Raw genomic sequence first — 27,932 nt, forward strand, 5'->3', positions numbered from 1 at the left:
TTATGAATAAATCAGCCAATTCTCAACCAAATCACGCAATCAATAGCTTAATCAACTCGTCTCAATCATATGAACAATCCCAAACCATTCCGAACATCTATAATCAGTCCAAATTTAGTCCAAAATCCAAAATAAAAAAACAGACTCCTCTGTTCTCGTAACACACTACTTCAATCCAACTCCATTTCAATTCACGTTAATAACACAATTCAACCACCACACAATCCAAACAACCAATACCGAATCTAATTTCAATCAATTCCTCATCTAATTAACATCTCATCATGTTAATTCAATGAAAATCAATAAAATCAAATTTGAATCAAAAATCAACAATCAAACTGTGAATTAAGAATCAATTCATGCTGAAATACCTTAACACATACACAATCTAACCCTGGTAAGCTTTGATACCACTTGAGAATGCCTATGAGCTTCGATAAATGAATTAATTCATAACAATTGATCACCGGATCTAGTTATATGATATATGTATGTTTATAATAATCTTAATTAGGTTAACGAAGTGTTGAGTAATCAGTTGGACAGAGTAACGACAAGGAGAGAATAATCTGAAAACACTTAAATTAATATGCAGGCTGATATGCCTATTTATGGAAGACAAATGTCATTCGTTACACATTTCGTAATGAATAGAATTCATTCGTCTTCATTACATAAATAACAAAATAGTATAGCGAATGACTCATTCGTTGCACCCTATTCGTCAACATTCCATGACGAATGGATACATATCAATAACGATTAAGGTCCATTCGTTAAACATCATTAACGAATGGACAATGATAATTACTATTGGTCTCATTCGTTAAACATCCTTAACGAATGATCCATAACATTAACCAATGGGACTTATAAATTACTAAAATACTCTTACATTAAAATAATAATAATTACAAACGATTACAAAGACTCGAGACGACCAAAACCGTGCACTAACAAAAGAGGTCAGGAAGAGCCTTTTAAAAAAAGAAACACCTCCTAAAATAATCCATCTTCTTGCTGATTGCGCGCCACGTGCCCCCCCATTCTCCCTCTATCACTACGCACGGTCTTATAATATCATGTGGATTTTATAATCGTTAAGTGTGTTTCTTTTCAATGAAAATTAATAAAAGAGAATGCCAATCACTATCGAGGTTCAGTTTATTTTTGAAAGAACCCATTTTAAGCCATGGTTATCTGTATGCTGTGCTATCAAAACTTAAAAGCAGAGACAAAGTGAAACTACTCATTTTCTATAAAGGGGGTAAACTTTCAAATAAAACTACATATGTTGCATAGAAAGAAATATTTAGAGATTTATGAAGCCCTAAAAATATAATTGTTATTTATCATATGGTGTAGTGTGTAATTTATCCAACTATAATACATCTTTATATAATCTATCTAAAACACATAATTTATAATTTGTTTCTACAAAAAATAATGAGACAAGGGACGTATACATCTATGGGATTGTTGGTTCGTCACCTTGGCGGCTTCCTCTGGCAACATGAAAGAACTCGTTAGAAAACGGGCCAAAGATTGGGCACCTTACTTAGACCTAGTATTCTTTTTTGATAGAAAATCCTCCATTGGGATTGGATTCTAATAAAAGTAATATACCAAGACCCTTGACCCTTCTGTTCTAAAGAAAAATTCCATATAAGTCTTTTTCATTCCGTCGAAAATCTATTTTACGGTATATACACTTATGACCTCCCCCTCTATGCCTTGCGGTAATGATTCCTCTGGCATTACGATCTTTTCCACAATGATGTTGTCCATAGATCAAATTATTTCGTGGATTGGATTTCACTTAACTATCTACAGTTCCATTGTGTGTGCTCGGGGTAGAATTTTTGTATAAATGTATCGCCGTGCTATTAAGTATTTTGATCTGGACCAATTTCTGACGCTCAATATTAGTATAGATATCACATGAGAATACAAGTAAGACAACACATATAAGTATCTGTACAAGATCAAGAGCATGGAAACATGGTCTCTACATAATAAATGAAAATTTGCTGCTAAGAATCTTAGAAAGCATATTGGAAATCATATTGACAGAGCCTCCCTTCATTCTAGTTCATCAAACTTGCCCCTACTCGATGGAATTCTTTTTATTGAGACAGTCGTTTTCTTGGCATGCTAGGTGCTTTGGAGATGTAGGAACACATCCATCTTTCAACCATCCAAGCTAAGAAGCAGAGAGATTTTTGTCTCTATTTTGTATTATTCGTACCGTAAAGTTTTATTTTCTTGGGATGAGTGGTTAAAAAACCCTCTTCTCTTTATGTAAGTTGTTTGTTTTGTTTTCGGCTTCTTTCCGAATTCAACGTTTTTTAATATAATCTCGATCGTTCAAAAAAAGAGCATGAAAACATGGCCACTTGGCTGCTTTCCTTAGCGATGAAGTTCTTCAGCAGCTCAAAGACTATTTCTACAACTATGTAGATACAACAGGAGAGAGAGAGAGAGAGAGAGAGAGAGAGGTGCAGATGATATTGAAGTGTGCCAAATGCACCCTAAATATAGAGGGTTGTTGAATTAGTAAACTCTTTGTAATAGCTGGAAGACCATAAGAACTTTGCTGCCATATGTTTTCGACCTTTGCACAAAAGGCTTACTACGTTGGGGAAGTGAGGCTTATTATTCGCTGGATAATAAGAGACCTTCCTTTTGATGTTGCCATGTCGTTGTAATGCTAGAATGATGTCGTTCGAATCTCTAAAGCATTCAAGCATTGAATGTATGAATATGCCATGAGTATTGGACTTTGAGGCTTTGGTCTTTTGGTGGTGTCCCCACCATGTCATTATAATTTATATAAGTTTATATAAACTTTCAACACTTTAGAGCATTCTTAACAGTTCTTTTTAATTTTTGTGAAATAATTTTGTAAACTATAGAATATGGCAAAGAATGGTTGAGTAGAGAAGAGTAAAATATTAGTGATTTTTTTTAAAAAATTTGGGAAAAATTTGTTTTCCTCATTTATCTTTTAATGTTTGTTGAAATTAGTTGTGAGTAGGAATAAGAGAAACTATAATAATCAATACAAAAAAATAATATTTAATTAAACATTGAAGAGAAATATAATGTGGTGTTTTTTAATGTAATTATAGAGAGATGAGAATGCTCTTAGGCTATGTGTAATGGGCGACAAATATGGGGCGACGGTGACGATAATTTTGTAAACTATAGAGCATTCTTAACATATCTTTTAAATTTTGTGAAATAATTTTGTAAACTATAGAATATGGCAAAGAATGGTTGTGAATAGACAGGAGTAAAAAATTAGTGATTTTTTTTTTTAAATTTGGGAAAAATTTGTTTCCTCATTTATCTTTTAATGTTTGTTTAAATTAGTTGTGAGTAGGAACAAGAGAAACTATGATAATCAATACAAAAAAATAATATTTAATTAAACGTTGAAGAGAAATATAATATAGTGTTTTTTAATGTAATTGTAGAGATATGGGAATGCTCTTAGGCTATGTGTAATGGGCGACAAATATGGGGCGACGGTGACGATAAGGGGCACGAACACCGCCCCTGGGCGACTTTTGGGGTAAAAAGGGGTGGGGCGAGGAGAATTACTCGCCTGTTTGTGTGTGTGTTTATTAATATTTTATATGTGTGATATATATATATATATATATATATATATAGGGGTGGGTTAAAATAAAAATAAATAGTTTTCTAGGAAGAGTAAGAATAAATCTAGACCATTGGATTTAAGATCTAATGGTTGAGATTGGTAGTTTTTAAACTAACAAATAGTTTCCTAGGATTAAGGATTTATGCTACATAGTTTCTTAACTCTAAATTTTGTGTTATTCCTACTCTTCCTACAAAACAATGTATTTTTATTTTAACCCCTTTCTATATATATATATATATATATATATATAAAGGGGTGAGTTATTGTACAATAATGACTTATGGTACATTACGTACGCGACATTGCTGGTCATCGATTTCAATTTCACGCGGTGGCAGTTTGGTAAATAACCCAAACAGTAGTTCACGATCAAATTCATCGATATAAAATCGATTCCGATCCAAATTCAGAACTCCTTAATCTATCTCATCCAATTTCTAAACTCTAATCACAACTTACAGTATGAAATCTCAAGTCAAAACCCAAAATTGAAAAGAACGTCACTGAACATTAAAAATCTTCAAATTGATCAAAAATTGATGATTTAATCAATCGAATTGATGTGTAAGAGGCTTTAGAATCATCAATCGATTATGAAAATACAGATTAACACACTTAATTGAGCTATGATTAGGGTTCATGTTTAAACGTTCTGACCAAAATAAACACCAAAATGATGATTAAACAATCGAATTGATGTGTAGAAGCATTTAGATTCATCAATCAATTATGGAATTGCAGAAATAACGCACTCAATCGAGCTCTGATTAGGGTTCAAAATATTATGTTTAAACGTTCTGAAACAAAACTGAAGACCTTTAAATGTTCTGACCAAAAAAGAACATCTTTAAACGTTCAAATACATTCAAAGAAGTTTTGGGTGCTCAAAAAAAACGAACATCTTTAAACATTCTAATACGTTTTAAGAAGTTCAGGGTGTTTAAAAAATTATTGAAGTTCTGATAAAGTTTAGAAGTTCTAAAAAGTTCTGGGTGTTCAAACTGGTAAAGTTTAGAAGTTCTGGATGTTCAAACTGGTAAAGTTTAGAAGTTCTAAGAAGTTCTGGGTGTTCAAAACTAATAAAGTTTAGAAGTTCTAAGAAATTCTGGGTGTTCAAAACTTCTAAAACTAACAAAAAAAAAGTTAAACACCTGTAAACATGATATTGAACTTTGAAATCACTTCATATAATCTTATAATCATCAAACAATCGTCAATCGACCGTTAATTTGATCATTGATTCGATCATATGAACAAAATATGAAACGTCTGCAACTGGGTTTACTCAAAACTCAAAATTGATTAATTGAAACTTCAAATTGATGATTAATTGGACCAATTTCAAAGTTTAATTGATCAATTAGTTCAACAATTTCAATTTCAATTTGTCAATTTTATCAACTGACCTGTGAAAAAGGCGTGACGAGGAAGATGGTGTTCACGACGGTACCGTCGACGGTTGCGGCGGTAGATGCAATCATTGGACGGTGACGGTGAAGGCGTACGGAATAGATGGAGCAGTGGAGCACAGGATTAGAACGATCGCGTGTTTTTTGAAAATCGATGGTGAAGAAACTCGCGTACGTATTGTATGATAAGAGATTATTGTATTTGATCCTTTATCTATCTATCTATATATATATATATATTATATATGACTACAACACCATTACACCCTAAAAACAAAAATCCACCATTTGCTGACCGGGCGTCATTTGACGCAAATCGCCCAATTTTGTAGCCCCTCCACTACACATAGCCTTATAGAGTTTAAATAAATTTATTTATTTTAACCCCTGTTACATAGTATATCAAACCTAGTATAATACTATTAAATGAAAAATGAATTAAACTAGTAAATTGTATTTTTCACATAACATTGTATATTGCCTTTCCAAAAAAAAAATAAAATTGTATATTACGAATTAGGTATGAGAAAAATGAAAAACACTAGTAACATTGATTTAAACATGTACATCATTTGTAAACAAACCGTGGCGTTGCATAAAAACAAAAGTGATGATATGTTGTTTACCAAAAAAGCAAAACAACATATGTTGTTTTCCAACATTAGATCGATCGTTTTGTCCTTGAAAAAGTCTCTCCCATTTCAATTTCAAAACCGTCTTTGTGAAGGGTTGGGTTGATTAATGGGGTGTGCAGCCAGCAATTCGGCTGATTCTAAAGCCGACCGCCTCTCACGCTGGCAAGCCACCGGCATTGTCGGCTTGCGTGACGCCAAACTGAAGGTAATATCTTCCTTCTTCCATTTTCTTTTTTTTTTTTCCTTTTTTATTAATGATTAAAAAACACACACGTGATATGATCCATCATCAAATGGATAATCTATGTATGAATAGCTAGGAAGCACGGAAACACGAAACAGGGTGGAGTCCCCGTCCCGGGGACGGGTAAGCCGGGGAAACGCCGCCCGGCCGTTCTGAAAATCGGGGACGGGATGTTATAAGTTTCCGGGCTTGGGTACGGCGTCGTAGAAGTTTTTGAAACGTTTCCTTGAAATTTTGGGCTTTTTAATTAATTTTTCAAATTTCTTAAATAGGTTTATAAATTAATTATAATAGGAGACGTTTGAGTTTAGTTTGACGGCTGGAGAAAAAGCAAACAAACTGTCCATATTATACAGGCCGGCCCAATAGTGTAGAAAACTAAAGCCCTAGCTTTAGGCCCCCAAAATTTTAAAGCCCATTTAAAAAAAATATTCCTTTAACATTCATATTATTTTATACTTGCATTTAATAAACAATTTATACGCAGTGTAGTGGTATTTTTGGTGTTTTATTCCATGGGGGGCATAGGGTCGAATCCCCTTCCTGTTTCCATTGGTTCTTTTACTTCTTAAAATATGCGTCATATAAATTTCTAATACTTGTTTCCTATTATTAAAATATTAAATTTGATCTGAATACATGTTCGCTATTTGATCTGAAAAAAAAATTTATCATGTTGGTCATTATGATTGTTTCTTTTTAAGAGTGCTATATTATATTTTTATGATATACATCGTCGACCCTCACAACTCACATTTAACAGACTTTCATGGGTTAAGGTTTTTAAAGTTTGATTATTTTCATCAATCTTTCATGATTGAAGGATTCATTTTCATGATTCAAAGATTCATGCTTAGTTGATTTGGCATAATTTTTCTCCTTCATTAAATCTACTAAGTTCATTAGTTGGTTTATGTTAAAGTTCTTTTTACTTGTCTTATTGTTGTCGATTTTAAAACGAAGTAGCTAAAACACCATCCCATATAAAATATTATTAGTTAATTTCATCATATTTCGACGTGCTATGATCGTAAGCAAAAAAATTATATATTTTGGAGAAAAGCCCCATATATTTTAATTCGCTTTAGGCCACTAAAAAGGTTGGGCCGCCACTAATATTATATGATATATCTTCTCATACTCCATAATTTCAAAACCGTGAGCAGATCTCCATATTATATGCACTTTTTTATATATTTTTTGGTCGTACCCTTGCCGTACCCGTTTCTTGGATTTTTGATTTTTGCCGTTTCCCGTACCCGTAAAGTCCCCGTTTCCTTGTCCCGTACCCGTTCCAACAGTTTAAACAATCGGGAAGAATTTTAAAGGTGTAGGGTTGACGGCCCGAAAGTGATCAAACACGAGAAAACGTGTCTTGACAACCAACGCTTGTTTATTCCATTCACATTTAATACTTTTGTTTTCTTAGTGCCTGATGCCGTAGGGTTACTTAGTTGATCCCACGTTCTATTAGTTTTGCCCGTGTGCCTTCTGTATCGTTGTAAATGCTACTTTTTAATGGAATAAAAACGTGCTAATCAAGTTGGTGGGTTGTAATAAAGGTGGATAAACGTGTCTTTGGACTCGTTAATAATTAGTTTATCACTAACACATATTAATAATTAATAATTATTATTAGTCCAAAAATTTCCAACAATTTAAACAATCGGGAAGAATTTTAAAGGTGTAGGATTGACAGCCCGAAAGTGACCAAACACGAGAAAACGTGTCTTGACAACCAACACTTGTTTATTCCATTCACATTTAATACTTTTGGTTTTTTAGCACCTGATGCCGTAGAGTTACTTAGTTGATCCCACGTTCTAAGAGTTTTGCTATCCTAAAAGGGCTAGCGACGCAGCTTGTTGCCCGTGTGTCTTATGGTATCGTTGTAAACGCTACTTTTTAATGGAATAAAAACGTGCTAATCAAGTTGGTGGGTTGTAATAAAGGTGGATTAAATGGGTTAGTGGGTTGGTTTGTTTAACTAAACAAGTTGGTGGGTCGACTTGTTTAACCAAACGAGTTAATTAGGTCAACATGAAGAGGACACTTATTTTTTTTGTGTAAAAGATAACAACCCAAACCTGCACACTCTTAAAAGTTATAATCGTGTAACCCGAACACGATTCGTTTAACCCATTTATTAAACATGTCAAACGGATTGGCAGGTGACGACCAATTTTGAAACTTGTTAATCGAGTTAGTGGGCCTACCTGGATGACTAAACGGGTTAAACAGATCCACCCGTTAGATATGTCAACCCAAAACCTAGTTATGTTTGTGTTTGTGTTTGTGTTTGTGTTTGGGCTGTGTCTAAAATTGCCGCCGTTAAGGAAGATAAAAGATTCGGGTGTTTAAAGATATAATTTAGTTTATTTAATGAAACAGTCATTTCCAGATGAAGTTCTTGAGCTGGATCGATCTGTACGGATGCTTGATTTGACAAACAACAAAATAGGTACTTATTTCTCTTTTTAATCAAATTGTGTTATGGGTTCATCATGATTTTGCTTGCTATCATATGATTGTTTTCTATAATGTTTATTTATAATTTTTTTGTTAATTTTGTATTTTATGGTGTGTGAACTTGTCATATGTATTTATTGGATGTTATCAATCTTTTAAGGACTTAATGGTCATTTGTGTTGGATTTTATCAGTCTAATAGTTTTTAATAAAATTCTGATAAATTTTTTGAACAGCTGATATTCCTGAGGAGATCAGCAAACTAACAAACATGCAAAGGCTGGTATGTTTTATAAGCTACCACTATTTTTTTATTTATGTGTACATTTTTCTGTATTTTTGATCCTCAATTTTAGAAATTTAATTTTGATATGGTTTTCTTGAATTTATTGGCAAGTGGACCAAGTTTGTGATTTGACTTTTGTCATTTATTAAGATATGTTCTGTTTGTGCTTTCATGATAATTTGTTTAATTTATAAAATATTAATGTCTTACACATATTTTTTTTTTCCAGATTTTGGCTGGTAATCTTATCGAGCATTTTCCAACGAACACGGGCAAACTACAGTCATTAAAGCTGATTAATCTCGATCAAAATAGAGTTTCTATTTTGCCTGATGAATGTAATAACAAAAGTTCATCCCTGCAACAATTTAACTTTTTTTTGAAGCCCTAAAAACCAGATAATATAACTAATTTCTCTTATAGATTGGTTGCTTCATAGAACCTTCTATTTGTTACCCACCACTCTCAACTTTCACCATATTTGTCATTTATTAAGATATTGGTTTTTAATACTCACAACTTTCACTCGTGGATGAAATCACTCCCAACTTTCGATTTGTCACACACTAGTTCCAATTTTCACCCTATTTGTTTTTGTCACTCCCTCTCTAACAGATGACTAACGTCGTTAGTGAAGATGCCGATGTGGACGTGTTGTGGATGAGTTGACATGCCTACGTGGAAAATACCCTTTAAAAATTATAATCTCATTTAACCGCCCTTTAATAACAATAATAATAACAATAAGTGGGTCCCACCCTACCACCCTTTTCTTCTTCCATTACCCCTCCCCCCCCCCTCCTCTTCTTCCTTCACTTATGCATACCTGCAACTAACGGGTCCGGTATAGTTGTCGGGATGGACGATGATGTTTTCGAGGCGAGTTTTCTTCGACGGTTCTGGTTGATTTGAAGGGCTTGGTGGTGGGTTGTATGTTGTTGGTGGTGGTGGATTGCAGCGGAGAACGATTTTTCGATCACCATGGTGGTGTTAAGGTTTGAGTTACCAAAAGATGATGCATAGAAATGATTGAGAATAAGTTGAATGGTGGAACTGAACGGTGATAGGATGGATTTGAGGGCAAGGTTTTAAATTTTGAAATTGGGGATTTGAAATCAGGTAAGGAACAAAACCTGGATGTGAAAATGCTTTAAAAAGTTGCTCTTATGTCCACTTTATTTGATAACCTGGAATTAGTAAATGAAGAAGGATGAGGAGATGGTTGGTGAGGGTTGCAGGTGGAAGAAGAAGAAGAAGAAGAAGAAGAAGAAGAAGGAGGAGGAGGAGGAGGAGGAGGAGGAGGAGGAGGAGGAGGCCACTTATATTATTATTATTATTATTAAAAGGTGGTGAGATGAAATTAGGATTTTTTTAAACGAGTATTTTTCACGTAGGCATGCCAGCTCATCCACAAAATGTCCAAATCAGCATCTCGACTAACAACGTTAGTCGTCTGTTAATGAAGGAGTGACAAAAACATATAAAGGTGAAAGTTGGGAGTGGTGGGTAACAAATCGAAAGTTGGGAGCAATATCAAACAACGAGTGAAAGTTAGGAGTATTAAAAACCAATATCCCATATAAAAAAAATATAATATTTTTTTTATCATAATTGATGCGTTATTAATTTACAAACAAAATAAAATTAATTGTGGACAAAAATGTTTTATAGGTCAGCCCGACCTGTACTGACCAACATCTAATAATTACGGTTTTGACCCATTACCCGATCCACCTATTAAAATGTTGCAATTTTCTTGAGTTTATTTTTCATAAATTTTTACATTTTGTTACAAATTTTGTTGATTTTTTACAGTTTTTTGTTCAGTGGGACAATTGGTGAGACTTGAAAGATTATCCATCTCAGGTAACCGGTTAACTTCCCTACCAGAAACTATTGGAAGCTTGCGCAATGTAAGTGACTTCCTCTAAGAACATGCAAAAGGAACCAAGCCTGAGCTCGGCTTGTTTTGACTCACAAGATCTCGAGCTCAAGCTCGGCTCGTTTCAAGCACTTTTTCCAAAGCTTGAGCTTGGCTCGTTTATTATTAAATAATTAGTTTATATACATTTCTAATTATCTTTATATATTATATTAAAATTATAATATTTATATGTAACATAATATATTTAATTCAGTGATTTTTATCGTACCGAGATATATATATATATATATATATATATATATATTATAAATATATACTTACTACATTATAAAAAAGTTATATACAGAAGAGGTTCGTGAGCTAGCTTGAGCTTGATAAGTGAAGCTCGGGCTCAGGCTTGTATTGAAAAAACTTATTTTAAGGCTCGAACTTATTTAAACCCGGCCTGATTTGAGCTTTTAACGAGCCGATCTCAAGTAGCTCACATAACAGGCTAGCTTGGCTCAAATCATTTATGCCCCAACTTGCAACTATTTTTGAATGTTAGTATTATTTTTTTTATTTTATTTTTTAAAGTTTAATTGTTGAAAATGCAGTTGTTGCTGTTAAATGTGTCTAAAAATCAGCTGAAGTTTCTTCCTGAATCTATTGGAAGCTGCTATTCATTAGAAGAGCTACAAGCAAATGGTACTTATTATCGTCATGAAATTTTTTAATCATTAAAGTTTATGCAGTGATAAAGATATCAATTTGAGTTTGTTTTTGGTCTTAATTTTCTATTAATTTGTCCATTTTTGTTGAAAAAAAAAAGGATTGCTAGTTTTGCACAAGAGGTGGCAACTAGCAAAACAGGCAAGTGTTGGGTGACGGGTCAACACAAGTATTATGCATGGGTTGGGTTTAGGGGGCCGTTTAACCCATTTAGTTTTTTTAAAATGTGTTTAATGTATTAAAAGTAGTTATAATATTATTAACTAAATTTATGCTAATCTAGACACTAAGTGTAACGCCCTGGAATTTGACTGGTAGACAAAAATCAAGGAATCATCGGAAACTATACACTTTGGGGTTCTGGACGATAAGTTCGGAACCCATATCATTGGAGAAATCTGCTTTTATCATTTGAAATGTTTATTTTATAAAACGACATTTACGCCTGGAAAATATTAATTTTTATGCTTTTGAAAAATAAAATGTTCTTATTTAAAAAAAAAAAAAAAAAAAAAAAAAAAAAGATTTTAAATAATTATTCGGAAAATGGTTTATAAAAGTTTTGCTGAAAAAGTTTTAGTTTGTTTAAAAACTTATGAACTCGACTAGTCTTGACCCGTCGGTAGCCTAAACCCGAACCCGAGTCACCCGAGTATTTAAGCGGAAAATCAAGTATTCTTACACCATCTCTTTCATTTCCACCAACACTTCCCACCCAAACACTCCCACTTCTAGAGAGAGAGTAGTGAGAGAAAGTCATCCAATCTAAGATTCGAGTCCACCAATCTGTTTATCGTTGTTGTCGGTAAGATCTTCTTGAAAATCATACGTTTTTACAACCAAAACCCGCCCCGAATCGAGCAAAAACTCCGACTTTTGTGTCAAGTGTGTTCTTGGTCAAAAACCGTCATTTTTGGTGTCAAAATGCAAGCTTTTGTGTTTAAAAGTACTAGGAATCGATACCCCTTTCAATCCCGAGCATTTCCATGTCAAAAACTTCGATTTTGGGTCAAAAATCTGGAAAATCTGGAAAACCCGTGGGTATCTCCGTCGCCCAGCTTTCAGTCGATCGAATCAGTTCATTCGATCGAACCAGTCGATCGAATCAGTTCATTCGATCGAATGTGTCGATCGAACCAGTCCAGTCGACCGAATAGGAAAGCAACCGAATGGTCTCCAACTCATTCGACCGAATGAGCTTCGTATTCGATCGAACGTCTGTCTATTCGATCGAATGTGTTTCTATTCGATCGAATGTGTGTCTATTCGATCGAATGTGTTCCTATTCGATCGAATGTGTGTCTATTCGATCGAATGTGTTCCTATTCGATCGAATCAGGTCAGAACCAAGCTGTTTCGTCTTTAAAACCTAGTTTTTGCTCGAGATCGTGTAAGGCTTACACTCTTAGACTTAAACTGCGTTGTTAACTTATTATGTCCTTGTCTAGACTTAGAGGATCGACGTTTGACAGCACCCGACCGCCCTAGCAACCACACCTAGTCAACAAGGTGAGTTCATAGTCCCCATTTTTCTTTTAAAGCCTTTCAAATCATTGGGGGTGAAAACATGGTAAATGTACACGTTTTGACAAAACACATTTATTCAAACATTACTTATCATAAACACTTGACAAATCTTTTGCAAACAATGAACATTGGGAAAACAAGTAATCATGGCAGGTTACGCGTACCTTAACTTTCTCGGAAGTTGTGTATGCATAATCAAATATTCAGGAGTAAATATGGGAATCACTCAGCGTTTAGGGAACATTGGACGTTTGGAAATCAAAGTCATGTACCCGTTATACTTTATCATGAAAACACATTATTCATTGGTCAGTCTTGTGATCGTGTGAACAGTGGCAATATAGGTCACAATAGTGCATAGGTTTGATCTCCAAGTGGTCGATTGGTAGACAGGCCGTCACTAGATGTGGGATTCTAAAGTGATCGATTTAGAATACACGTGACCTATGGGGTTCTTAAGTGTTCGATTAAGAATCCGAAGGATCTCTTAAGTGTTCGATTAAGGATCCGAAGGATCTCCTAAGTGATCGATTAGGAATCCAAGAGATACTAAAGTACGCTTTAGAATTCTCTCATGGTACCCAAAGTGATCGATTTGGGTTACCATCAAGGAAATCAAGTAGCATAGTGTGGTCTTGTGTGGGGTCGATGTCAGGTCTTGTGTGATCATTATGCATCATTATCATTTTTCATCATGGCATGGTTACATATGATTCTTGGGTATCTTATACATATATCCTTGATACCGTTCCTCCTGCATGCATGGAAACAATAATTGGAATCTTTATACGAAACTCTTGCAGATTCAGTTGAGATGATAAGCATACCAAGCATAGTAGGATAAGTTGTAGGAGTGGTGGGTTAGCCGATGGTACACCCTATATATAAACCCCTACAACTTAGCCTAGTATGCTTGTGTAGGGCTTATCACTACAGTATTAGTTAACCTATGAATTCACTCATCTACTTTTTGTAGTTGACGTTTTATTACATGTTTTCAGGAAATGAAGCAGGAAGTAGCTAATAGCTGATAGAGGCCTTAGAGAGATGAAGGCTAGGCTAGGAGTTGTTTGGAAACTTGATATTTTGTATTAAAACAATTTGTTTCATGTTACCTGGATGATGTAATATTTGACAGTTTGGTTATGTTTATGCATTTAGACTTTTATACTATTGTGCTCAATCAATCACGACCTAGTCGCCACGCCTCGGTTTTCCGCCATTACGACCGGGGTGTGACAGATTGGTATCAGAGCCAATGGTTATAGGGAATTAGGAAACCGACCTAGACTATAACCTAGGACCCTTAACTCTAGATAATTCATGCATCACTATCACACGCCCACACTTATGTGCTTGCTATGTGCTTATGTGCTGCATCTTTAATTGTGTCTATCGTAGCGATGTATTCTTTGGCTATTCCTTATCCTGTTATTCTTATTCCCGGTATCATTCTTGCGCGTTCTTTTTCTTTTTCTGAATGCCTCCTCGTCGCTCGTCCGTTAATGCTGACCCTGCTGACCTCGCTGCCATCATAGCGCAGCAAATTGCAGCAGTTCTTCCGGGTCTGGTTAACAACCTAAGGCAAGAAGGAACCTCGGGCGCGCCACAAGCCCCAGAACCGAATCCTACTCTTCAGGCCGACAGGCTCTATAAGGCTTTTACTAACACTGGGCCTACGAGCTTTAATGGATCCGAGGGAGCTGCTGGTCTTCTCCAGTGGTTCGAGAAAGTCGAAGCTTCATTCAACATGTGCTCTTGCCCGGATGAACTCAGGGTCAAATTCGCGGCGAGTATGTTCCACAAACGGGCTCTCACGTGGTGGAATATCGAGATTAGAACCAGGGGGCGAGACGCGGTCTTAGCCTTGCCCTGGGCCGAGTTTGTTGAGCTAGTCACGCAGGAGTTCGTTCCGAGAACCGAACTCCAGAAATTGGAGGCTGAGTTTAGGGCGCACACGATGAAGGGCGCCGATCACATGAAGTACACGGAGAGATTTCATGAACTCTCCCTATTGGTGCCCCACATGGTTACCCCAGCTTCTCGCGCTGTCGAGCAATACATCAGCGGTCTTCCGGACTCTATGAGGGGCATTGCGGTTGCAGTTGACCCCACTACACTTAAGGCAGTGATCGATCTCACTGCCCGTTTGACCAGGGAACAGCTCAGGTCCGGTGTTTTGCATCAGGATAAGGGCAAATCTTCCGATGGGAAAGCGAAAAAGGGGAACAATAGGAAGCGGAAAGCGACCTACTTAACTGCGATCACTGGTGCTACGCCTATCAACTCCATGGCCCCCGTTTCAGCCGCAACAGTCCAGGGAAGACCGAGAAAGGAATATACTGGGCCGCATCCCAAGTGCAACTTATGTTCTTATCATCACCCAACAAGTGAGTTGTGCCGCAAGTGCACAAATTGTGGACGATTCGGACACCTGGTGGAGCGCTGCAGGAGTCCTGGCAACCAATTGGCTGTGGGGAATGCTAACCCTCAGCCTAACCCTGCTCGAGGCTGCTTCGAGTGTGGCGCGATGGACCATTACAGAAATCGATGCCCTCGCGTCACCAACGTTCCTCCGGCTCGCGGGAGGGCCTTCACCATTGGAGCTGCCGAAGCACGCCAAAACCCCGATGTTATTACTGGTACGTTTACTCTTAACAACAATTGGGTGTCTGTCCTATTTGATACAGGAGCTGATAGGAGTTTTGTCTCTTGCGAATTGGTTCCTTTGCTGAAATTAAAAATTTCCGAGTTGGAACCTGCCTTGGTTGTTGAACTTGCTAGTGGAGAGTCCACACAAGTGAGGTCTGTCATTCGATATTGCACCCTTACTCTTGTCACCACATCGTTCAGTATTGACCTTATACCTTTTCGTCTTGGAAGCTTCGATCTAGTTGTGGGAATGGACTGGCTGTCTAGCAATCGCGCGGAAGTAATCTGCGCCGAGAAACTTATTCGTATCCCTCTGTCTTCTGGTGAAATTCTAACCATTCAAGGGGATAGGTCGGGTGGATGCCTAAGAATCGTTTCTTGCTTAAAAGCCAGTCGGTACCTTCAAAAGAAGTATCCCGCATTTCTAGCCCGTGTTACTCTCAAGGAATCCAAAGTCAAGAGACTGCAGGACTTCCCTGTCGTGCGTGAATTTTCTGATGTTTTTCCCGATGAGCTGCCTGGACTTCCTCCTAGCAGGCAGGTGGAATTTCGTATCGATCTTATTCCTGGTGCTCTCCCTGTTGCTAAGTCTCCTTATCGTCTAGCTCCGCTGGAACTTCAAGAATTATCGAATCAGCTTCAAGAACTTCTTGGCAAGGGATTCATTCGCCCTAGCTCGTCTCCATGGGGAGCCCCAGTACTCTTCGTCAAAAAGAAGGATGGGACTTTCCGTATGTGCATTGACTATCGGGAGCTTAATAAACTGACCATCAAAAACCGGTACCCGTTACCGAGAATTGATGATCTCTTTGATCAGCTTCAGGGTGCTACGTTTTTCTCTAAGATCGATCTGCGTTCTGGTTACCATCAATTGCGTGTTCTGGAAGAGGATATCCCGAAAACTGCGTTCCGAACTCGTTACGGTCATTACGAGTTCATGGTTATGCCTTTTGGAATGACCAATGCCCCCGCCATTTTCATGGATCTGATGAATCGCGTTTGCCGTCCATATCTCGACCAGTTTGTCATTGTTTTCATAGACGATATTCTCATTTATTCTCGTTCGAGGACCGATCATGAGCTTCATCTCAGGCTTATTTTGGAGCTTCTCAGGAAGGAACAACTATATGCCAAGTTCTCCAAGTGCGAATTTTGGCTAAAGGAAGTTCAATTCTTGGGACATGTTATCAATGTCGACGGTATACACGTCGACCCTGCCAAGGTAGAAGCCATCAGAAATTGGGTAGCGCCTAAAACACCTACCGAAATCCGTTCATTTCTTGGATTGGCTGGTTACTACCGCCGATTTATCTCAAACTTCTCCAGGATTGCCTTGCCTTTGACCACTCTGACTCAGAAGGGAGAACCCTTCGTGTGGGGACGAGATCAAGAGGAAGCCTTCCAAACTCTGAAGAATAAACTTTGCCGTGCACCGATTCTATCGCTTCCGGAAGGTGACGATGACTTTACCGTTTATTGCGATGCTTCAAATCAAGGCCTCGGTTGCGTTTTAATGCAACGAGGGAAGGTCATCGCTTACGCTTCTCGACAACTCAAGGTGCACGAAAAGAACTACGCCACGCATGACCTCGAGTTGGGTGCTGTGGTGTTTGCCTTAAAAATCTGGAGACACTACCTGTACGGCACGAAGTGTGTCATCTATCCCGACCACAAGAGCTTGCAGCACATCCTCCATCAGAAAGAGTTGAACATGAGGCAGCGACGCTGGGTCGAACTTCTCAGCGATTACGATTGTGAAATCCGCTACCACCCGGGAAAGGCTAATGTGGTGGCTGACGCATTGAGTCGTAAAGAAAGGACCCAGCTGCACTCTATTAGAATTCAATCCAATCTTCCCTCCTTAATTCGCGAAGCTCAGAATCAGGCGCTTGTGAATGGAGATCTCAAGGGCGTTTTGTCGTGTGGAGCCGAACAGAAATTCGAAACCAAGTTGGACGGCATCCTCTATTTTCTTGATCGAGCATGGATCCCAAACTCTGAGCCTCTTCGAACGCTTATTCTAAGTGAAGCCCACAAGTCCAGATACTCGATTCATCCCGGCAGCAGCAAAATGTATCAAGATCTTAAACCTCATTATTGGTGGCCCGGGATGAAGAAAGACATCGCTTTATACGTGATGAGATGTTTGACTTGTTCGCGAGTCAAGACAGAGCATCGAAGGCCGTCTGGGCTGCTTCAGCAACCTATTATTCCTCAGTGGAAGTGGGAAGAGTTAGCTATGGATTTCATCACCAAGCTACCGCGGACGCCTAGCGGTCATGACTCAATTTGGGTTATTGTGGACATTCTAACTAAATCCGCTCACTTTATCCCGGTTCGTGAGGACTACACTACGGAAAAGTTGGCGCGGATATACATTCGTGAGATCGTTTCCCGTCATGGTGTGCCTAAGGGCATTACGTCTGATCGCGACAGCAGTTTTTCTTCCAGGTTCTGGAAATCTTTGCAAAAGGCCTTTGGGACAAGTGTGAAGCTTAGCTCTTCCTATCATCCAGAAACTGATGGGCAGAGCGAGAGGACCATACAAACCCTAGAGGACATGTTGAGAGCTTGTATCCTTGAATTCGGTAATAGTTGGGAAGCTCATCTGCCGCTGGCAGAATTTTCTTACAACAATAGTTACCACTCTTCTATTAAATGCGCGCCGTTTGAAGCTCTTTACGGTCGCAAGTGTCGCTCACCCTTGTGTTGGTCCGAGACCGGGGATTCACAGATCATCGGCCCGGAACTAATACAGGAAACAACCGATCAAATCGCTATCATTCAACAGCGACTCAAAGACGCCCGTTGTCGGCATAAGTACTACGCAGACAAACGACGCAAGCCACTCGAGTTTCAAGTTGGTGACCGTGTTCTGCTGAAAGTTTCCCCCTGGAAGGGCGTAGTCCGTTTCGGGAAGAAGGGAAAGTTCGCTCCTAGGTATGTTGGACCATTCAAAATCCTTGAAAGGATCGGACCAGTTGCCTATCGTCTTGAGCTGCCGCCGGAACTCGGTAGAGTTCACAATGTTTTTCATGTTTCGCAGTTAAAGAAGTGTCTTGTTGACGAGGCCCTTCTCATTCCCGTCGACGAGGTTCGAATTAACGACAATCTGCTTTTTGTTGAAGAACCCGTCGAAATCTTGGATCGCGAGGTCAAGAAGACCAAGCGTAGCCGCATACCGCTTGTGAATGTTCGATGGAATAACAAACGCGGACCCGAGTTTACATGGGAACGCGAAGATCAAATGAAGGAGAAATACCCTCATCTGTTCTCTTAGTCTCTATTCTTGTAATCTATTGTCTAGAAGTCAATATAACATTTGCAGCATGTATCAAATAATTGTGTTATTCAATGAATATCGTGTTGCCTTATTATGCTTATAAGTATTCTTTTATTTGCATCCACAAATTTGGCTACTCAGGGCTCATGCTGGGAGCACAAGTCATATCTACTCAATCATATGAATTTTGGGGAAATTTATACATTATTTAAGCCAAAAATTTGTCATTCATTCTTGCATTCATGGAGCATGGTTGTGTGTATGTGTGTGGTGTCGTGTCAAATTTTCTAGCCGCACACAATAGAGCTTATACATTGATACAAGGTGAGCTCGTAATTATAGTCCGGAATATAATTACATCAAGGTCACAGGTGTATACGTGTATAAGCAATATGCTATTGTGTAACTAGAAGTCGTGAACTCAAGGTTCGTGTAGAGAAATATTCGACAAAGGTTGAAGAAGTGGTGGGTTAGCCGCTGGTACACCCTATATATAAACCTCTTCGGCACGAGTTGAATATGTCTGAAGCGAAACCTGGAATTAGGGACTTATAGTTAGCGTGGCAGCTGTGAGACATTGAATTCAAGAATTACCGAGGGTAATATTCGCGGAAGATTGAAGGAGTGGTGGGTTAGCCGCTGGTACACCCTATATATAAACCCCTTCAATCCGAAATGAATATGTCTGATGTAAAGCTTGAGGATGATGCCTCGTAGTGGAAAATAGTGTGTCGTCCTGTGTGTCATTGATCTAATAGGAGTCGAAGGAAACACCCAAGTAAGGTTGAAGGAGTGGTGGGTTAGCCGCTGGTACACCCTATATATAAGCCCCTTCGGCTTGATTTGGGTGGTGCCTGAGACGAATATTAGAAGTGGTGGCGCATAGTGGTCATCATGGGATCATGTAATCTTAATCATCGATGCATCAAGTATACTAAAAAGCTAAATTTCGGGACGAAATTCCCCTAAGTTGGGGAGGATGTAACGCCCTGGAATTTGACTGGTAGACAAAAATCAAGGAATCATCGGAAACTATACACTTTGGGGTTCTGGACGATAAGTTCGGAACCCATATCATTGGAGAAATCTGCTTTTATCATTTGAAATGTTTATTTTATAAAACGACATTTACGCCTGGAAAATATTAATTTTTATGCTTTTGAAAAATAAAATGTTCTTATTTAAAAAAAAAAAAAAAAAAAAAAAAAAAAAAGATTTTAAATAATTATTCGGAAAATGGTTTATAAAAGTTTTGCTGAAAAAGTTTTAGTTTGTTTAAAAACTTATGAACTCGACTAGTCTTGACCCGTCGGTAGCCTAAACCCGAACCCGAGTCACCCGAGTATTTAAGCGGAAAATCAAGTATTCTTACACCATCTCTTTCATTTCCACCAACACTTCCCACCCAAACACTCCCACTTCTAGAGAGAGAGTAGTGAGAGAAAGTCATCCAATCTAAGATTCGAGTCCACCAATCTGTTTATCGTTGTTGTCGGTAAGATCTTCTTGAAAATCATACGTTTTTACAACCAAAACCCGCCCCGAATCGAGCAAAAACTCCGACTTTTGTGTCAAGTGTGTTCTTGGTCAAAAACCGTCATTTTTGGTGTCAAAATGCAAGCTTTTGTGTTTAAAAGTACTAGGAATCGATACCCCTTTCAATCCCGAGCATTTCCATGTCAAAAACTTCGATTTTGGGTCAAAAATCTGGAAAATCTGGAAAACCCGTGGGTATCTCCGTCGCCCAGCTTTCAGTCGATCGAATCAGTTCATTCGATCGAACCAGTCGATCGAATCAGTTCATTCGATCGAATGTGTCGATCGAACCAGTCCAGTCGACCGAATAGGAAAGCAACCGAATGGTCTCCAACTCATTCGACCGAATGAGCTTCGTATTCGATCGAACGTCTGTCTATTCGATCGAATGTGTTTCTATTCGATCGAATGTGTGTCTATTCGATCGAATGTGTTCCTATTCGATCGAATGTGTGTCTATTCGATCGAATGTGTTCCTATTCGATCGAATCAGGTCAGAACCAAGCTGTTTCGTCTTTAAAACCTAGTTTTTGCTCGAGATCGTGTAAGGCTTACACTCTTAGACTTAAACTGCGTTGTTAACTTATTATGTCCTTGTCTAGACTTAGAGGATCGACGTTTGACAGCACCCGACCGCCCTAGCAACCACACCTAGTCAACAAGGTGAGTTCATAGTCCCCATTTTTCTTTTAAAGCCTTTCAAATCATTGGGGGTGAAAACATGGTAAATGTACACGTTTTGACAAAACACATTTATTCAAACATTACTTATCATAAACACTTGACAAATCTTTTGCAAACAATGAACATTGGGAAAACAAGTAATCATGGCAGGTTACGCGTACCTTAACTTTCTCGGAAGTTGTGTATGCATAATCAAATATTCAGGAGTAAATATGGGAATCACTCAGCGTTTAGGGAACATTGGACGTTTGGAAATCAAAGTCATGTACCCGTTATACTTTATCATGAAAACACATTATTCATTGGTCAGTCTTGTGATCGTGTGAACAGTGGCAATATAGGTCACAATAGTGCATAGGTTTGATCTCCAAGTGGTCGATTGGTAGACAGGCCGTCACTAGATGTGGGATTCTAAAGTGATCGATTTAGAATACACGTGACCTATGGGGTTCTTAAGTGTTCGATTAAGAATCCGAAGGATCTCTTAAGTGTTCGATTAAGGATCCGAAGGATCTCCTAAGTGATCGATTAGGAATCCAAGAGATACTAAAGTACGCTTTAGAATTCTCTCATGGTACCCAAAGTGATCGATTTGGGTTACCATCAAGGAAATCAAGTAGCATAGTGTGGTCTTGTGTGGGGTCGATGTCAGGTCTTGTGTGATCATTATGCATCATTATCATTTTTCATCATGGCATGGTTACATATGATTCTTGGGTATCTTATACATATATCCTTGATACCGTTCCTCCTGCATGCATGGAAACAATAATTGGAATCTTTATACGAAACTCTTGCAGATTCAGTTGAGATGATAAGCATACCAAGCATAGTAGGATAAGTTGTAGGAGTGGTGGGTTAGCCGATGGTACACCCTATATATAAACCCCTACAACTTAGCCTAGTATGCTTGTGTAGGGCTTATCACTACAGTATTAGTTAACCTATGAATTCACTCATCTACTTTTTGTAGTTGACGTTTTATTACATGTTTTCAGGAAATGAAGCAGGAAGTAGCTAATAGCTGATAGAGGCCTTAGAGAGATGAAGGCTAGGCTAGGAGTTGTTTGGAAACTTGATATTTTGTATTAAAACAATTTGTTTCATGTTACCTGGATGATGTAATATTTGACAGTTTGGTTATGTTTATGCATTTAGACTTTTATACTATTGTGCTCAATCAATCACGACCTAGTCGCCACGCCTCGGTTTTCCGCCATTACGACCGGGGTGTGACACTAAGTAATAATCCTAGACTCTTAACTTAACTAAAACTATTAACTGGCAAGTGAACCGGTCGACTCTAGTACAACTAAGTAAGTCCGGATATCGAACCCACGAGACTCTTTAAATTACGTAAATTAACTAGACTAGACTCAACTACAGACACGACTATTTATTTATTATTATTGGGGGGTTTTACTAAAAAATAATATTAAATTAATATTAAAACTAATTAATAAAACTTAAGACGACTTAAACCTGGACTTAAATCAGATGATGAAGGACAACCACCTAGGCTAGAATCCCTAATGCATCAATTATCAAATGGTTGGAAAATGCTAAAGTTATGGAACCGGGATCTTAAATTATTCACTTAATGGGAAACCGAACAGGACCCTTGCCCTTTCTCAAGAAGACACCTATGGAATCCTAATAAGCTATTAAAATTACCGGTTTTAATTACACTTACTTACGATCGCTAATTTATTTTTATGACAAGTACCTCAACAAGAAATCCTATCTTACAGCGCAGAAATCAAAGGTAGTTTAATGAAATCACTCGACTAGATAGATAAAGTTGATAAATCAAACCTAGACAGACTCCTTACAGAGAACTAAATCTAGCAACTTAACCAACCAAGACCTATCACATAATCTATCACTTTACAACTATTTAGATTAGCAGCACACTTTGGTCTACTTGATTTATTAATATTGTTCCTATGGTATTATTGCAAATCAACCATAAACTAGTAAAAAACACACAGTAAATGACCTAACAGAATCCTATTATATGACACATAATCACCAAGGAAACTGTGAAACAATAAAATTCATCAAACAATCCTAAGTACACATATGTATCGAATGAAATTCACGAAACCTTATAGTTAATCATAAACCATAGACAAAAACAAAATCCAAACCAAAATCCAAAATCAACAAAAGTTCATCACAAGCCTAGGTGGTCTATAAAGGTTTAGCCAACAACCATACTCAAGAACAAACCAAATAAGTAATGCTCAAAAACTGAATTCATAAAGAAAACAATAAAATCAAACCGAATAATAATAATGTTTGGGTGAGTAGGTGTTGAACCAAGACGTTCTCTGCTCAAACCAAAGCTTGCTCTCTCTTCTTTCTCGTTATTTGCGTTGCCTTCCTACTCCTTTTGAAACCTCCTACTGCTGTGACCTGCTTGGCTCCTACTCTTTTTCGGCCGTAGGTTTACCCCTCCCAATCATCACCTTTGTGTCGGCCTATTTTGTTACGTAATTTATATTATTTATATTTATGTTTTATTATTATTTTAAAGTTAGGGAGTGGTATGCTATTTTGGTTTAGTTGGGGATGTCTTTTGTTATTGGAATTCTATTTAGTTACGTTTGATTTGGAATGAAGATCAAAATGTTTTGAGATAATATTTCCTCCTCTATTTGGTTTCTTCTTCTCCAATCTTTGTAACCGTATCATAGGTATCAAAGCTTTTTCCAGGCGATCTTCATCAGATTCGCAACCGCTGAGATGACTAACACTCGCAATCAAGAGGTTGAGAAGACAATCAAGGATCACGAAAAAGCCATATCCGAACTCCAAGCAACCCTAGCCGCCATGATGAGCCAACAAGAACAAATCTTGAAGGCGATTAATGGTTCTGGTATTAGTGATACCCGCAACACCGATGCAGATGCACGAGTCAATTATCGGCAGATGCGAGTGGGTAAGGTCGATTTCCCCAAGTTTAACGGGGAAAACGTTGAGGGCTGGATTCATCGTTGTGAACACTTCTTCATCATCGATGAGACTCCAGATAATGCGAAACTCAGATGTGCGGTTATACATCTCGAAGGGGATGCTATCGAGTGGCATCAAGCCTTTATGAAAATCCGCAAGGGTTCCGTAGCAGATCTGCCATGGGCAGACTATGTGAAGGCTATTTCAGCACACTTCTCTAATGCCATGTTTGAAGATGCAATGGAAGAAATAGCATCTCTGGTTCAGATTACTGATGACATCGATGGCCTACATGACTATAATTCAGGTTTCGATCGCTTGCTTAACAAGGTTACGATTAGTGAACTATATGCCGTTAGCCTAAATGTGAAAGGTTTGAAGCCGGGAATAAAAGGTCCGGTAAAGATGTTCAAGCCCCAAACGTTACATGAGGCGTATGGGTTAGCGAGACTTCAAACCATCAACAACACGAGCTTGATGGATCGACTTAAAGATGTGGAGGATGGTTCGCAACGCGAAGATACCAAAATTACCCCTCCTATCAACGCTTCAAAACTTCCCTTGTTGCCAAATCCAACAACTGGAGTCAACGAGCCATCGGTTTATAAACCGAAAAATGTCAACTCGAAGCGCTTGACGAGTGAGGAACTTGACTTAAAAAGGTAAAAGGGGGAATGCTTTTGGTGTTCTGAAAAGTTCGTCCCGAGGCATAACTGTAAGAAGAAACAACTTTTTGTGATTCATGTTGAAGCTGATGAGAACCTCGAACAAGATGATCTAGGTTGATGCTTGAGTTGAAGGGCTTACCTTTTGAGGGCAAAAAGTAGGTTAACGGAGGAGTATTGTTACGTGATTTATATTATTTATGTTTATGTTTTATTATTATTTTAATGTTAGGGAGTGGTATGCTATTTTGGTTTAGTTGGGGGTGTCTTTTGTAGTTGGAATTCTATTTAGTTACGTTTGATTTGGAATAAATATCAGAATGCTTTGAGATAATATTTCCTCCTCTATTTGGTTTCTTCTTCTCCAATCTAACCGTATCATATTAATTCCTTTTATTCCCACTCATGACCTATTGAGCGTTCATTCGGTGGGCCAATACTTCTTTTCCTTTAATTATAAGCCCAAAGCGATGGTTGACTTCAATCCGAATCCTATTACGTTTACATTATGAAATAATAAATTAATAAACAAACATTTACCATTCATTATTTTTTAGCTTACGCTAGCTTTAATTTAAGGTTTTGTTTTTTGTAGACTGTTTGCAATAAAATGCATGTTGGGCTACTTTAGACTCGTTTATATTTTAGCTGATATTTTTAATTTGAACTGATTCTTTTAGCTAAATTCTTCAATTTGACCCGTTTTGTGTTTCTAATTTTCTTATTTTTTTTTGTTAGAAAATTCAATTGAAGAAATTCCATCTTCCGTTTGTAATCTTATTCACTTGAAGTCGTTATGTTTGGATCATAACAAGGTGAAACAGGTAGCTTCCATTTGCCAAACTACCATGAAAAACCAATGTACTTTCTCTTTTATCTCACAAAAGTCCCTCCACAAGCTATTTTTGAACAAAACTGTGATTTTTTTAAAAACCGGTATTCCAGCCAAGATATGTTTTCGCCAGCTCTGGTCAAGTCAACTGACTTGTTTTAGATGGGTTTAAAATGCTTGCAATTGAGTTTCACACATTGGCGATGATGGGGTTCTAACCAAGAATTGCAGATATGTAGCGATGATGTTTGGGTGCGGTAGGAGACGGCTTCTGTTGCGTTGGTGTTGAGTCGCCTGCCTGGAATTTGAGGTCGCCGGAGGAGAGACCGGACTTGCAAAGGGGCGATGAACAAGTGACTTTAAGGGGGTGTTTGGGATTCGTTATTTTACCTCCTTATACCTTATTTAAGGTATTAGGTATAAGTTACAAAGTTGTAACTTATGCCTTATACACTCACAAAACCTAACTTTTCCAAACACCTTATAACTTATAACCAATAAGTTATAAGATATAAGGAGCTAAAATAAGGAATCCCAAACACCCCTTAAGTTCCACTATCGGGGTGGGGTGGGGGTTATTCATTATTGTACCTTCAAACATGTGGGTTCATATATGAATTATGTAATCGCCTTCTATTGTTTTGGATGGAGCTAGGAAACATATTTTGTTACATTAAATTTATTTTAGGGGTATTTCATTTAATGGAAATAGTTATACAAACAACCGGTCTTTTAAATTGTAACGTTTTGAACTTGGGAACTAAAGTTGTAAAATGGTCAAACATCAATTTTTTTAAAATCATAATTTTATTAAAAAATAACATGTAGAGGGATTTTAGTGTGCAAAAAATTGTTCGAGTGACTTTTGTGAAGATAAAGATAAAGTATTGTATTTCCCCTTTAAGTTACTAAGGTTTGTAGAAGTAATCTATTTTTGCATCTTTTAAAAAATCAATGGTAGTTCAAGAAATCACATTTCTTTTGATGTTGAAGATTTTCACAACCTTCAAGGGCTGTAAAGAGCTGACCCAGTGTGGGCTCGGGTTCGGCTGGTTTACAAACCCCTTGAAGCTAGGGCTGTAAACGAGCTGAGCCGAGCCATTGTGGGCTCGGTGGCTTGGCTCATTTACAAACACATCCGAGCTGATTCGGCTTGTTTATCTTACGATGTTGAGCTCAGATCAGCTTGCGGCTTGTCGAGCCAGCTCGTTTATTTTTAAGTTAAAACTTTTTACATTTTACGCATTGATATATGTAGAAACCTAAGTTAGTATTTTTAACATATATATTGCAGAATTTATAAGCTACAAAATTCACAAGTTATCTTTGTTAAAGTATGGGTTATAATTCACAATTTATATAGTAAACGAGCTGAACAAGAATTTTTAGTGTTACTATTTTTATACATTAATACGGCTTTAAGTTACACACACACATATATAAACTTGGGCTTGAATGTAAACGAGCCAACAAGTGAATCAAGGAGTGAGTGAATGAGCCGATCCGACCTTGGCTCGGGCTCGGCTCGTTTATAAACCGAGCCGGCTTGGATCATTTACAAACGAGTCAATCTCCAGCAGACTTTTTCAAACGGGCCGTGAGCACATGCCTAGCGTAAGCTGCATTTTACCTGGTCCCACTAATTAGCAACTATTGGTGGGGCCCACAAGTTTTTCTCAACAAATTATCATGATCACCAAAAATAATGGAATTTTCACATAATTCACACTACAGATACCTCCGAGTTTATTAAAGGCATGCAAGACTCTACACAATATTTTATTGCATAATAATCCCATATCTATGGATCAGTTCCAATCGGTAAATTTCAACGTCTTATTTCACAATTATTAAGTTCTGCAATTTAGTCAAAGGAGTCAACTTTGTTGTTTATAAAAAATGATCTCAGATGGAAGGATTTGAAGAATTTGAAGCTCGTAGGAAAAAGAAATTTGATAAACAGATAAATTCGAATGTGATGATTGGTTCTAAAGGCGTTGATGAAGGTGTTGATTCGTGACATTAAACTTAAAAGTCTGTTTCAGGTAAATGTTTTTGCTTTTTGTTTCTTAGTTCATCATAAATTCATAATCAGACTCGGATAAGCATATCCAGGTTTGGTAATTAGAGGGTGTTTGGATAACTTTCTAAAGTGATTATGTGGTTTGAAATAATTAGTTTGGATAGCTTAAAAGTTTAAACAGCATAAGTAAAATCCAAACACTAGTTTTCATCTATTTAATGTCAACATAACTTTTGTAGCTAATCTTTCTTTTTAACGACATTAATTTGATTTTTTTTTCTATTCCATAGCTAGCAGGCTGGTATCTGTTGATTTTTTTGAGTCGCTTGCATGATCAGGGCGGTTTGTGGTTTTGACATGTCTTATCTTTATTTTCTGGTCTGGTAAGGAGCCCCACATATTGTACATACAAACATATTAAAACTGCATTTACATTATTGAAATAGAAAAAAAAAAGTGTA

At 37.6% G+C, this 27,932-nt stretch overlaps 1 protein-coding gene across 1 annotated transcript; it reads left to right on the plus strand.

The window, feature by feature from the left end:
- Positions 1-5,821: 5,821 nt before the first annotated feature.
- On the plus strand, positions 5,822-27,920 carry LOC143554035 (plant intracellular Ras-group-related LRR protein 7-like). The gene is made up of 10 exons (XM_077043898.1): positions 5,822-5,922; positions 8,353-8,422; positions 8,666-8,712; positions 8,945-9,053; positions 10,543-10,628; positions 11,197-11,287; positions 25,355-25,440; positions 27,183-27,269; positions 27,358-27,493; positions 27,762-27,920. Exons 1-9 carry the CDS (start codon positions 5,824-5,826, stop codon positions 27,466-27,468), a joined length of 786 nt encoding a protein of 261 aa, XP_076900013.1. The 5' UTR covers positions 5,822-5,823; the 3' UTR covers positions 27,469-27,493; positions 27,762-27,920.
- Positions 27,921-27,932: the final 12 nt, after the last annotated feature.

Source organism: Bidens hawaiensis, unplaced genomic scaffold, assembly GCF_021521415.1.
Source record: "Bidens hawaiensis isolate Kalapana, Puna unplaced genomic scaffold, B.hawaiensis_p1.1 tig00017472_1, whole genome shotgun sequence".
NCBI lineage: Eukaryota > Viridiplantae > Streptophyta > Magnoliopsida > Asterales > Asteraceae > Bidens > Bidens hawaiensis.